The following is a 14,894-nucleotide window of genomic DNA, read 5'->3' as shown; positions in this document are numbered from 1 at the left end:
CCTTCCAATGACTCTTTCTCAAAGTTGGTACTCTGCTTCATCGATGTGAACCTTCCCCAAAATATGTAGGTAAATGTGAATCGATATTCTTTTTCTGGTCCTGTTTACCATTCAGGATTGGATGCTGTAAGCATAGAACAAGGTATTTTCCAGTCTTGTCTTCTCCTGGATTCTTGAGGTAGTAATCATCGCATTCTCAGAATGGGAGCTCTTTTGATATTGACGGAACGCTTGCCTTCCACACACTAACACCAGTCGGGGGGTTAGGTGAGGGGTTCATGCGTGAGGAGAGAAGCACCATCCTACTCCTGCAAGATAGGGAGTTTGTACTTCCCTCTTCAGCGTGGCTTAGGTTAGGGAGAGCTCAGTGTCACTGCATCAGTGGCAGGTAAGAGAGGACATTGATTGGAAGGCCCATTGGTGTTCAGTCTGAAAACCATCCTTGAAAGACTACCTAACACGTGACACAGAGCCTACAGCAGTGGTGGTTATCACCCTGGATGCCAGAGGTTGGTGGAAGAGGCGGAGCGCAGGGAGAAAGACACCTGCCACCGTGCTTGCTATCCTAAGGTGTCTAGAGACAAGAGGTGGCACCACAGTCAAAACACAGAGGGACATAAGCCCACCCTGGTAGCTCAAGCCCGAGGACTGGTGGAAGACTATTGGTGGCTCTGACCCCTGAAGCCATCTTGTGTTCAATGTGAGAGTCACCTCAGATCAGTGTGTTCGCAGTATTCTGGTGGCCCAGTCTTCGGTTATCCCACACTGCTTCAGCCAGCAGGAGTGATCTGCTTGCCAGATTGTCGAACTCAAATGGGGGCTCAACCACCAGACTCTGAGAGGACCCCATAGGCATGAGTTCCAGAGCTCCTCAGAATACTTGGTTGACCTCATGTGCAAGACAGAGGGTCAAAAAGCATCTTTAAGGGGGCAGTGAAGACCAGGACCCCTGGGGGTCTGGGCCTGGACCGGGGATATATCGCGTAAAGGACGCTGCCAATCTTGGCAGTACCAGACCCTAAGAAGGACTTAGAATTTCAAGGAAGGCTCTCCTAAGAGCTGGGCGCTGGCATGGGGGAAGAAGTGTGAGGCAGTAGGGAAAGACTGCAGAGTTCAGGCACAAATAATTATGGACAGCATAAGCAGGATATGCAAAGGGCCCAACCCAGGGCCCTATTGTTGAGAATGGAAACAAAAGGATCAAGATAATAAAATTAAGAGGCACCTTGTCCTAGATTGGAAAGAAAAGCCTCTTCAGTCGAAGAGTTGAAAGACTAATGTTTGACCTCAGGCTCATGTGAGTCATTTAAAATTCCCAAGCCTCAATTTCCCACTTAAAAGTGAGAGTTATACTTGGTAAGCTCTAAACTCTCACTCAGTTTAAATATTCCTAGTCCATGCTTTTCTTGAATGGTTCATTATAATTCATAAAAGAGTTGAACCTCAGGGAACATTTGCCATAAATTACATTTAAAATTCTTCTCCCTCCAAACCACTTGGAAGTAGAGGATTATAATCCCATGTTCGTATAGACCTCTTTGTCATGTTTATAGAGTATAGAACATCGTCAACACTGGACTCTTGGCATCCTGAAAAGATCGTCATTTATCTGCAGAGATGCCCAGTAGTTGTGAAGGCACCCTGAAGAATCCAAGCCAGACTTGAACAATATTGATAGAGCTCAGTATCCTTGGGGGAAAAAAATGGAAGAAGCTCCAGGTTGACAAATGGCAAGGAAATGAAAAGCAACTTGCGACTTCACGAAACCTGAAATCACTTTCAAAACATGATCAGTGTCATTACACAGGGTTCCATTGCAGCATGCAGTCTGTATAATGCTTACTTCCTCATCAATGTCATGCTTGAGGAGAGTGGGTCCCTTGATGAAATCCAGAATGTCTTGGGTGAAAGTATATCATCAGGTTTGCACAAGGCTAGGTGCTACCTCTATCTCAAACCCCAATATTAAACTTATGGAAAATTCATTTTCCGGTATGAGCCATAAGAGTCAAAACCAAGCAGAGTAGGACATCCTTGATGGTATCTGAGTTTCTGAGAAAGGAATAGTACAATGGTCTGATAGGTAAGATTTAAGGGTAGTCCAGCTGCTGAAACAAAAGTTACTGACAGCTAAGCCTGATGTGCTATTTTTTTTTAGCTGTGAAAAAGTACATTTATTTTTAAAACTGTATTACTAAACTGAGGATTCTACCAGGGAATAACTCAATCCTGGTGACTTTAGGGCTAATGTTACCTACTTTGTATGTTCCCAATTAAGTAATCTTTAACAGTGAGAGTCTCACACCGAGTCATTTACTCAAAATTTACAAAATCTTCCTGCAGTGTCTGACTCACCCAGAAGTCATGAATCACACTAATAACAGTGGCCCAGATGCTGAAAGCCTGGTTGGAACTGCGTTCTCCCCATTTTCTGGTCTGCCTGCACTGTGGTTTCCTTGGATTTCCCCTTCTACCAAACAGACTTATGGGCTCACCAGGGGGGAAGAAGAGAGACACTCAGCCTCAAGGCTACTGAGCTCTAGCTCCTCATAGTAAGGAGTAAGTAAGACTGGTCATTAGCCGAATGGTAGCACAACCTGGCTTGGAGAATGACACCCCACTCTGTCCCTATACTCTCAGGTTGACCATCTTGATTACAATTTCTCAAATGACTACTAGCATGAGGAATTCATAAGACCACAACTATGAGGAAATAAAATAGAAGCAGAGTCCAATTTTACCCTGCTTAAAAGATTGGTTTTACTCGATTGAATGAGATAAAGTAGATGTTCTTATAGGCCAAGAGCAACCACATACTGGCAATTTCACATGATTCAAGCTATACTCAGAAATCCTTCAATTCTGGATTCTCGGTCTCCTCAGCTGACTTTCTATCCTGAAGCCAGTTGGGTCCCCGCTGCGTTCCTCCAGCTTACCTAACATAAACATTCACTGACACCTTTTCTGAACCAGGGACTGAGCAAATGGCTGCTGAAAATAAGGGCAGAGGGAAGTCTGTCCTAGCCTTTGAGGAGCTCATAGTCTAATAAGAAAGGGAAACTTTAAAAACATAAATGATCAGTGTGGTGATAGAAGTATGTATGAAGTGTTATGGAGCATCAAGGAGCATCGTACTTGGAAGTGAGGAAGTTTTCAAAAAAGAGTTGACATTTGGATTGTACCTTGAAAGATATGTAAGATTCCCTCAACAATCAGTCATGATACCAAAGAGACCGAATGTTCTGGGAAAGGTCCAATAACTTGCTAGGGCTCAATGATAGGATGCATGGAGGTAGAGGAGATGGGTGTCAGATTTTCAATATGGCTGTTTTCTTCCTTTATAGGAGTGTAAGTCACAGAAATTTTTCTTAACCAACTGAGCCACCCAGGCATCCCAAGCCACAGAAATTTTTGTAATCAGGGAAGTCACATTTCTAATCAGGGAAGTAACATATAATTTTACAGTATTTAGAAAAGCTTGTTTTCGTTCTATGACTGGTGAGACTAGAAAGGAAGAATCAAGCAAAATGAATAGGATGTATAGGCTTTAAAAATTATCTTTATTGTTCTTTTCTACCTACAAAAGAAATACAGATTCACTTAAGCAATTCCAATGCTATAGAAATATACAACATAGAAATCAAATGTTTTCTGTAATACAACCTCCCAGACTCAAACCACGGTTACTATACCAAGGTACTGGTGTAGATTCATTGAGACTTTTATTTCAACATATAAACCACCATATTAGTATAATTTTCCCCCTACCAGTAAATATAGAATTATCTCATTCTTTTTAATGGCTGTGTAATATTTTGTTGCATTAATGAACTATAATTTATTGAATCAACCTTTATTCGAGGAAATGTGAGCTCTTTTCAATTTTTCATGATTATAAACAATGCTGGGATGAACACCTTTTTACATAAGCCTTTGCAAACTTGTGTTTCTGTAGTATACATTCTTAGAAATCCTTCCAGGAACTGACATGAAAATAATAATCATTTTTCATTTTAATGATATTGCCATATTACCATCATAAACGTGTATCAACTTCTATCCCAACAGTGTATGCAGGCCCAAATTTCCCTAGGGGATGAGAGGATTTTATAGGCAGTCTGTTCTTATCAGAGAGATTGCAGAACCTCAAGACTCTTCATTCAGCTCCACAAATGTCTGTAGTTCACACATCTCTCTGGTTCCTAATAAGTTAACCTTAATAGTAGCTCGAAGATTTGCCCAAAAAAGTCTACATTTATGCCTATCCTTGGGCCATTCCAAGTATGCTTTTTTTGCCAGAAGAGCTTTCAGTTTAGGATACCTGGTAGGAATGCAGTAGAGTGGAATGGGTTCCAGTAAGATAAAAATTATGTAATCAGAATTTTCATGGAAGAGACTGTGGTGGGCAAAGTAGAGTTCATAATGGTACCACTCACTCTGGACAAAGTTGGGAGACAAAACAAAGATGGACTTACAGCTTTTCTCAATGCAGTTTATGATATTTTCAGTAATGCTCTTGCCAGGGTCAAAGTTTCCCTCATGAAGGCAAATCAATTTCTCTTCTTTCTCTAGATTGGGGATTAATTCATGCTTCACCCAGGTAGAATCATGTTCACAGTATGAAATAAACACATGGAACCGGACATTTCCCCTGAGTTGTTCTTGGGTTGTCTTTCTAATCCTCTGCAATGTCTGTGTCCATTGACCCAGAATCCTGAGATACCAGGGCAGGTCAAAGTAAAAGCAGCAGAAGGCCACAGCCATCCCCAGAACTAGCATGATAACCGCAATGGTGACAATCAACAGAGCTGTGTTGCAAGATAACTCAGGAAGATGAACATCTTTTAACCGAGTCCCCTTTAGATTCAAAGGGTATTCACAGATGTACGAATCTGACCATCCGATCATCATGCTCTCTGAATATTTTTCAAGCTGAATGAAATCTCTTAATTCGCAAGTACACCGGAATGGATTTCTTCCTGCATTCAGAGTCTTAACTTCCTGACAGCTCTGAAAAAAATCCAGAGATGGGCTGAAAATTAAGTTCATTTCAATGTTCAGAACTGAGAGTTTTCTGAAATGATTGCACCCAGGAAGATCGGTTAGAAAGTTAAATGCAAGACTTAGCACTTGCAAAGACTTCAGATGAATAATCTCTTTAGGGACAGTTTGAATTTTGTTATTACTCAGGTCAAGTATTTGAATACTTCTGGGCAAGCACCTGAAAACAGAATCAGCAAGTTCGTTGGATGACAGGTTCATAGTGATCAAGGTTTCTGGCCAAAAGCAATTTTCATCATTTTCATGTTGTAACAGATTCTGGCTCAGATCTAAGTGCCTCAAGGATGTGTTGTTGGCAAAGAAACTCACTAAAGAAAGTGTCTCCAATTTGTTGCCCTTCAAAATGAGAGTTTTCAAATGAGGCAATTGGATAGGTTGCTTAAACAGGTCATCCGTTAAGATATTATCAGCAAAATTTAAATATTGGAACCTTGTAGGATAAACAGGAAACAACATGTGTGGTATCTGTGCATCTGATATAGTCAGGTTTTCTATATCCATTTGGGTAAAAAGCAAGTAGATCCTCTCCTGTGGAATAGAAAAAATTCTGAACTGTACGTGCTCCAATTTCATAGTTCTCATTACAGTATTTGAGTAATCAAATGAATTGTGGTCAAGATAAACCTTGCCTCCAAAAGTCAGATGTTGGATTTGGAAGCATTCTACTGATGTATGCCAAACAAACTGGAAGATTAGGAGAAGGTCATCCCAGAGTAAGTCAACTTTGTTAAGTAATAGAATAGAGGTCTTGGAATCCTCTAGAGTAAGATCGTGTTGAGTTTCATAACTTGCAAATTGGCTTTTGCCATTTATATTTGTCATTTCTAGTACTTTCGAAGTCTTGATTCCATCACGCAAAAGAACCCAGAAATTTGTGTTCATTGGTAAAACAATGTGAAGTTTTGTTGTGTTTAAGATGGGCAGGCTACCTTCTTCATAATGAGAAAGACTTCTCAATCCTAAGAAGACAGTATTTAGATGCAAATGAGCAATTTTCTGGAAATCTGATTTTTGTATTTTTGCCCCACTTAAACCTAAGATTTCCAAATGTGACATGTTGCCAGTTTCCTCACAGATAGGCACGGTGTCAAAGTCATTGAAAGAAAGATCTAAATGTCTGAGACCTGCCAGTGAATACCAAGTTACAATCTTCAATCTGTTATAAGACAAATCTAAATATCTTAACTCTCTGTTGAATTCAAAGGTCTTGATATCCAGCTCTTGGATTCTGTTATGGCATAGAATCAAAACTTTCAGTTTAGAGACAGAACGAAAATCTGAACTCTGGAGTTGAGAAAGGAGGTTGTAGGATAAATCCAGTGTGGTTGTGGTTGGGGTCAAGTCTGCAGGAATCTTTCTTAGGGACATGTTGGAGAAATTGGTCGTTAACTCCCTTTCTTCTGGCAGCTTTGAAGCCCAGCCCTGCACTGACATAGCAATACTACAAAATACGTAAATGCTTCTGATATGTTTCATTGTAATTCCAAGGATTCTATCACTGGTTCCCTCATGTGAATGATGATGAGTTCAAAATCCTAGAAAGACATATAATATTAAGCATATAGTATAAAGTGGTTATGTCATTTATTAAATCCTATAGGATGATTATTTATTTGTTTGTTTGATTATTTTAAGTAGGCTCCATTCCCAGCATGGAGCCCAACGTGAGGCTTGAACTCACGACCTTGAGATCAAAACCTGAGCTGAGATCAAGAATTGTACACTAAACTGAGTTTCCCAGGTGCCCCAGTATAGAATATTTTTAATCACAAAATTTGACTCTATTCACCAAGAGTTTGGAATAGGGTTCTAACCTGTATATTGAGTCTTTGATTTGATCTGAGAGCTTGGGTTATAGATTTCCAAGCTAGTTTCTGTGCCACATCCCCACCGCTGATGCAAATCAGGAATCCCAGAAGGGAGATATATAATAGTCGGCATAAGTGCCTTTCTCCCTGTTCAACTTAGGAATTTCATTGCCAGGTCATACGCAACCTTCTCCATTCTGGGCCATTTTGATAGCCTGAGGCTTTAAGAAAATTGAAAGTAAAAATTTGTAAGGCTTTACTCTATTTTAGAGAAGTTTAAGGCTGACAGCAAAATTGAGGGGAAGGTACAGAGATTTTCCATATCCCCCTACCTCCACACATGCACAGCCTCCCCCATTATCAACATGCCCCATCAGTGTGGCACATTTGTTACAATTGATGGACCTACATTGACACATTGTCATCACTCAGTGTCCATAACTGACATTACAGTTCAAACTCTTGGTGTTGGACGTTCTATGAGTTGGGACAAATGTATAATGACATGCACTCATCATTATGCATACATTCACTGCCCTAAAATTCCTCTGTGCTCTGCCTATTCATCTTCCCCCTGCTCCACAACCCCTGGCAACCTCTGATGTTTTTATTGTCTCCATAGTTTTGTCTTTTTCAGAATAGCATATAGCTGGAAACATACAGTATGTAGCTTTTCCAGATCAGCTTCTTTCTCTTACTAATTTGCGTTTAAAGTTCCTCCATGTCTTCGCATAGTTTGATAGCTCATTCCTTTTTAGAACAGAGTAGTATTCCATTATCTGGATGTACCATAGTTTACTCATCCATTCACCTACTGAAGGACGTCTTGGTTGCTTCCAAGTTTTGGCAGTTATGACTGCAACAGCTATAAACATCTATGTGCAGGTTTTAAGTTCCCAATGAAGTAATTTTTTATTACCAAATACTATGGGCTCCTGAATTAATGTTAAGGAATTGTTCCTCAACTTTTATATTTGTGGACAGAGAGAGTCCTTTGACCTAATATCTGATTTTCAACAACACTTACCCATTATAATGGCAGGTCCAAAACATAGAAACAAACAGAATGGTTCCTGTCTTTATGGCTGCATATGTCTTCAGGTTGGTGGCAAAAGCAATCTGGATCACTGCCAAATAATAGCAATAATGATGAAAGCAGTTTCCATTTCTTGGGGGCTTTCTACAGTGCCAAAATATATACACCATGCCTGCACAGGTACATGGGCGCGTGCGTGCGCGCGCACGCGTGTGCGCGCACACACACACACACACACACACACACACACACAGCTCCTCAGAACAATGGGACAATGTGAATAGCCCAGAGAGGTCTCACTACACTATATCTTCCCATGGAGTATATCCTTTGTTCTTCCTGCTTGTCTGTAGGAGTGACAAATCTGAAGAAAGTGAAGGTAGGTGTGTATTGGACACATGCATGGATAAGCAGGAAAACTCACCAAGCCATTTACCTTGCTTTGGTATTTTCCCAGTGCCTGGTGCGGGAGAACATAAAGTTTAAGAGTTTATGAATTTAATATTAGACTCTAACTTCTTCTCCCCACCTCCCCTACTGCCTTCTTTCTCGATAGAGTCCCAGGGGGCCTTTCCTACCAACCTTATGCCTCTTCAGTCATTTCCTCCCAACAGACAGAGGAATCTTTAAAATGCACATCAGACTCTGCCACTTCTCTACTCCAAATCCTCCACTGGTTTCTTATTTCAACCAGAGGAAAATCCCAAGTCCTTGCAAGATCTGACATCTTCAATCCATATCTCCCAACTCTTGTCTGGTCATTCTTTACACTTTCCAAGCGTGCTCCCACATCAGATCTTTGAACTTGTACTTGCTGTTCTCTTTCCAGAATACACTTTCCCCAGATGACAAGTGGCATGCTCCCTCACTCCCTTGACATCTCTGCATGATGGTCACCATATCAGAAAGACAGTTTTTGACCACCCTCTACAAAATACCACTCCCTAATTGCTCTCTATTCTCCTTATCGTAAAGTTATTTTTCTTTCTAGCCCTTCTCACCACCTAACATTTTGTTCATAATCTCTCTTTTCTTATCCCCTTACTAGAATGTAAGCTGTGTAGGAAGAGAAGTTCTATCTGTTCTATTCACTGCCATAGTCCCAGTACCCAGAAAAGTTCCTGGCAGCATAGGTACTTAATACATATCTTGATTAATGAATAATGTGAAAATCTTAATTCTTCAATTGTCTCCGTTCTGTGTCCAATCAACAACTTGAAGTCTGACTCTTCTCTCAAGGTCCTTAGCATCGATGAGTTTCCTCATCTGTAAAATGCAGGTAATAGTACTGTAATAGTACTCTCCTCACAGGGTATTGGGATAAAAAATGAGATAACAAATACATAGACATACTATGTCTGTAGACATAGACAAATAATGAGATAACAAAAACAAAGACATAGACATGGAGATATGGGTTGATAGGGTGAGGGGACAAAACAGGCAGAACTCAGACAAAAGGACACCTGGACTATAACCTCACGCTCATCTGGATTTTTCTTTCTCTAGAACCTGCCCAAATTTGTCATTGTTGTTGTTGAGGAAATTCTAGAAAATGTGGGTATTTCCCAAAATAGTTTAAAAATGCAAATACTTTATAAAACTGTTTTGTAGAATATAGGAAAATGGACAAAGAAATGCTCAACCATCTTGTGCCATGACTGTGAAGAGAAAACTTTGATTTTGATATTCCTTGTTTATTGTGTGCTCAGTGGAAGGTGCCACAAAAGGCACCAGGTGGGGGATGGGATTGAGAAGATGGTAGCCTGGAACTGGCCTGGGGTTTTCACCTTTCCACTGAAAATATTCCTCCAATCCATCCCAGGTAGTCTTTTCTTGGTCATCTCCTTTTTGTGTAACCCTTAATGTAGCATCCAATGATCAATATAAGAACAAATATGAACATAATAAGACAGCCTCTATGCTGTAACTTTATGTTCATGATAATTTTCCAGATTTTAAAAATATAGCAAAATAAATTTGTTACCAGTACCCTAATAGTAATTCATTACCCACATTTAAGATGGCCTGAGTAACTTGTTCTGGGTCATGAATCTATATATTTATATCTATTCAACAAGTCTGATAGCATCTCCATGTTGACTCTATCATACAAATGAGGCAGTGGCCCCTTGATGTCTTTTTAGGTAACAATAACTAGCATTCACTGAGCTAAGTAATACTAACTTCCTAGAGCTTGATCCTTGCAACAGCTGCCTTATAGGGTCAGTGCTATCACTGCTCACCTCCTACAGATATGGAAGGTGGTGCTTAGAGAGGGCATATAACTGCTCCCGAGTCACCGAGTTAACATACCAGCTCCTGGTGTCTTAGTGACTCTGCTACCTTGTATCTCTAGGATGAGTCAAGGTAAATTTGTTTTCAAATATGTTATAATACCTTATCACAATGAAATTATATCTCACTAAGTCATACTGATTCTTCAAAGTTTCCCATTATACAGTCCAAGGAACCTAATGAGTAAGTCTGCAAATGGCCACCCAATTTAGGTTTTATATCAGTTACTTACAAGGACTGACATGGATTGAGCTGCTATGTTGAGCCCTATCTTGCTGAAGCCACTGTATTTTGTTACAGCAGCCAGCCTATGTCCTAACTATGTACTGTCACACTTAAAATAAAACCCAAACTCTCGATACTGGTTTATAACACCCTCCATGAGCTGTTCTTGCTTCTTCCTGGGATCTCACTTCATACCACACTTGCTCTGACCTTAGCACCCTGCACTAGCTTGTCTCCCTGCTTGGGATGCTCTTTCCCCAGTCCTTGCTAGGCTGGATTGTCTTGTCATTTAGATCTTGGCTTACCAATTATTTCCTCTAAGAGACCTGACTTGACCACCTAATCTAAAGTGGCCAACTTGTGGGGGGCCGGGTGGCTCAGTCAGTTAGGCATCTGCCTTTGGCTCAGGTCATGATCTCAGGGTCCTGGGATCGAGCCCTGTGTCGGGCTCCCTGCTCAGCGGGTAGTCTGCTTCTCCCTGTCCCTCTGCCCCTCCCTCCCCCTCCCACTCATGTGTGCTCTCTCTCAAATAAATAAAATCTTAAAAAAAAAATAAAGTGGCCAACTTGCTATTAGTTCACATCACCTTATTTTTTGTCTCTTCAAAACATACTGCTATCTGAAAGCTTTGTTCATTTATTTATTGACTGTCTCTTCCATCTCTTACGCCCATATAAGAAAGGAGCTGATGAGCTTGTTCACTTCTGCATCCCCACCACCTAGAATAGTACACATAGTACATGCTCAGTAAATACTTTTTAAATGTATATATGAATGAATGATTTCAATTTTGTATCTCTTAGCACAAGGTGGCACATAATATGCTCTCAAAAATGTGTGTCAAATGGATGAATTTGTGTTGTGAATTCCTGATATGGTGCATTGCATGATGGTCAAAGAACAAGTTTAGTGTTAGGGATTGACTGATTTGTGTTCAAGTCCTATCTTAGCTACTCACTGGCTGTGTTAAATTGGACCATTTATTTAACTGCTGAAAGGTTCCATTTTTTTCATCTGTAAGTATATTTTGTGCAGAGGCCTAAAAGAGATAATGTATACAAATCACTGTTGTCACATGTAGCTTATCACAAATGGTGGCAGTCATCTTAGGCCCAGAGTAGAGTGATTTCAGGCACCAGTTTTAAGGGGTGTCAAGAAACTCAATAATCAAGATAAATAATTTTTTAATTAAACATTTTTAAAAATTAATTTTAACATAAAAATCCACAATGAATAAAATATCAAAATTTTTCATAAAGACAGGATCATTATTCCTGATTTTTCCTTTTGTCTCAGGATCCGATGTGGCTTGGCAGGACCCTGGCAGTTAGAGTACTTAAGCTGACAAAAGTGTTTTTTGACATTATCATTTCAGAGAGTACTTCAAATTGTAGCTCCTAAGTTTGGGGGGTAAGGTCCTTGAAAAATGCAGCAGAATCTAACCCAGTTGCTACCTCTGGAATCCCCTGAAATGAGGTGTCATAGCTTTAATATTTTACTGACTTCTTCTCCCTGCCCAATACCACAACCTCATCTGGAACTTATTCGAAAGAAGGGAGAGGAACTTACTCTTTTTGAACTTCTCTAAATATAATAAAATTAAAAAGTCCTATCAGTCAATTCATGTACACTATGGTATTTCATTTCAACATTTTAAAAAGTAGGACATAATTTTTTTTATGAAAGATGCATTCAATATGTATTATATATTGTCATATTCCTGCCACTATTACTACTATGCTGAGTGCAGGTGAAAAACAGAGAATGACTTTCTTTAATAGCTTATGATTTAAAAGTCCAAATCAAAAGACACTGTGAAATGACTATTGGTGATTTACCAAAGAATACTTCATCATATTTTTCCCAGTGACACAAAAAAGTGAAGGGGTTAAAACCTCAGAACATGTTGAATGATCTTTGCAACACAAGAAAGAGCAAGAATGACATTTTTGAGTGCTTCCTTTGTGGCTGGCATAGAGCTAAATGCTTTCATATGCTATCTTGTCCAATCCCTTCAACAACTCAACAAAACGGCGACTAATTTTTATCCCCTATGTCACAAATGGAGGAGCTAAAACTCAGAGGTTGAGTGACTCACCCAAGGTAGCCCAGTGAATAAGGGATAGAGTATGGATTTGAATCCAGACCTATCTAGTCCCTTCCAGAACCCAAACTGAAGGCATTTCAAAACCTGAAATTAAGTCGTTTAGGATGTGATTACCAACGTTGATTCCACCGTCAGGGCTAGCTGTCATGGTGGCTTCTTCCACCCTTCCCACCCCATGTGCTTCTCTGTAAAGTGACAAGCAGCTGCTAGTGGGCACTCTGCTAGGTGTCATAAAGCTCAAGAGACTTTGCCTACATGCCTTCCTAAGTTACGATTTCACAAGAATTGAAACAAAACTTAGAAAGTACACAGAACTCTAATTCATAACTCAGCATAGGTGGTCTGTGAGAAAGCTCCCCTAGGAATCAGATGCCCCGGTGCTATTAATCATTCTGTACTCTACAGCAGCCACCTGGCCATCTTTGGGCACTTTGGACTTCTGCAGGCAACTGAACAAGATCTACATTGCACAAAATCCATCAGATGTGCCCCATGCACATGCAGAACTTTTCAACCAGTAAAGGAGCCACGAAGACGCTTTAAGTAGCCAAGCAGCAGATGTTATTAACATGCGCGACAGGAAGAATAAAAGCTGGGGAAACCTCCCCACCATGATGGGAGCATCCATTCTGGGTAGAAAGACTGACCAGGTTTAATCAGCAACCAGTGAAAGGAAACCCAAACCTCAAGCGCCTGCAAGACAGTTTCTTAGATCAGTAGCCCCAAGGTCATTCATTAATCATTCATCTTGAGATTAATATAGGCAAAATAATAAATACTAAAAATCTGAGTAAGGCTACTTTCCTCCCAGGTACAGGAGTTCAGATGATCTCTTCTTTAAAAAAGACCCATTCAACCCTTGTTCCTTTCTCATGAGTGTTAGAGCAAACAAGGCTAAAGTTCTTACCCCCAGGCTTGCAGGGGCTCCGGCGGAGCTGCAGGTGTGGATGGTTCACTGACAGGGCTAGACTGGCAGCAGGGGCACTGGAATCAAGCTTTTCAGCGAAGCTTAAGCTCCTTTGCCCTCTACTGCAGGCTAGTGGCATTACATGTTGCCTAAATTCATTACAGTCTTCAAGCACTTTTTTAAAAATGGCAGTAAAATACACATACATAATATCTACCATTTTTAGTGTAGTGCCATGAAGCCCATTCACGTGGTTGTGCAACCATCACACTATCCATCTGCAGATCTTTTCATCTTCCCAAACAGAAGCTCTCAACCCATTAAACAACAATTCCCCACTCCCCCTCTTAGCCCCTGGCGTCCACTCTCTGTCTACTCGCTGTCTCTGTAAGTTTGATTACCGTAGGCACCTCATAGGAGTGGAATCATGTAATGTTCGTCCTTTTGTGATGGGCTTCATTCATTTAGCACACAATGTTTTTAAAGTTCTTCCATGTCGTAGTGTATTTCAAAATTTCCTTCTTTTTTCTCCTCTCTTCTAATAATTGAGTCACCTCAAAACTCACTGGCAATGCTAGAAGCTATCCTCATCTCAGACTGCCCACCTCAAGAGTGGCCACAGTTGTGTGACTACCTGGTATAACTGTCATCTTTAAAGGGTTCCCCAGTTAAACTTGTTGACTCCTTATCTAACCTTTTAAGAGGGCACTTCTTGGGGCACCTGGGTGGCTCAGTCGATTAAGCGTCTGACTCTTGGTGTCAGCTCAGGTCATGATCTCAGGGTCGAGAGATTGAGCCGGCTCCACGCACAGGCTGCAGGCTCCACGCTCAGGGGCAGGCTCCATGCTCAACAAGGAGTCTGCTTAAGATTCTTTCTCTCCCTCTCCCTCTGCCCTTCCCCCTGGTCACGCTCTCTCTCTCCCTCAAATAAATGAATAAATCTTTAAAGAAAAAAAAAAAAGGAGGACACTTCCCTAGAGCTTCTTGGGACTTCATTCCCTTGGAGGGGCAAAGTATAGACTATTCCAGTCTGTTCTCTGAAATCTCATCTCCTTCAATGAGAGTTCTTTGGGCCCCATTCACCCTTTCTGGTCTGGTAATAACCAAAACAAACAGAAAGGGTTTCTAATACCTTTCTTGAGAGCAGTTAGGTCCATGCATATCTTATTTCACCTTTCATATTGGAATAGTCCAACCTCCCCAGTCAAAACCTGTTTCTCAGGGCACCTGGGTGGCTCAGTTGGTTAAAAGTCCAACTCTTGATTTTGGCTCAGGTCATGATCTCAGGCCACGGAGCGTGCTTAAAAAAAAAAAAAAAAGACTTTCTCAGGGAAATCCTTCTCTCTCTATGGCAGTGGTGGTAAGGCCCAGTGCCACACCCTGCATTATCATCCTGGTTCCTTTATTTATCTTTCTTTCTCTAACCGCCTTCATTCTGGCTTCAAAATCAAA

At 40.7% G+C, this 14,894-nt stretch overlaps 2 protein-coding genes across 2 annotated transcripts in view; both read right to left on the bottom strand.

The window, feature by feature from the left end:
* Window positions 1–3,541: 3,541 nt before the first annotated feature.
* Window positions 3,542–6,537, bottom strand: TLR10 (toll like receptor 10). The gene is given in 1 exon segment (XM_028126671.2): window positions 3,542–6,537. A coding segment is annotated over 1 exon segment (2,430 nt). The 3' UTR covers window positions 3,542–4,107.
* Window positions 3,542–14,894, bottom strand: part of TLR1 (toll like receptor 1) — a 30,554-nt gene continuing 19,201 nt past the window's right edge. Inside the window, exons 3-4 of the mRNA XM_088021219.1 lie at window positions 7,897–7,996; window positions 3,542–6,596 (exon numbers count right to left, since the gene is read on the bottom strand). The gene's annotated coding sequence lies outside the window, so the exon portion shown is untranslated. The remainder of the gene's footprint in view (window positions 6,597–7,896; window positions 7,997–14,894) is intronic.

Source organism: Eumetopias jubatus, unplaced genomic scaffold (assembly GCF_037043125.1).
Source record: "Eumetopias jubatus isolate StellerSeaLion01/CBP00866 unplaced genomic scaffold, mEumJub1_p1.0 scaffold_2, whole genome shotgun sequence".
NCBI classification, from domain to species: domain Eukaryota; kingdom Metazoa; phylum Chordata; class Mammalia; order Carnivora; family Otariidae; genus Eumetopias; species Eumetopias jubatus.
Note: the sequence above shows the minus strand (reverse complement) of the source record. Positions and strands in the feature narration are given on the sequence as shown.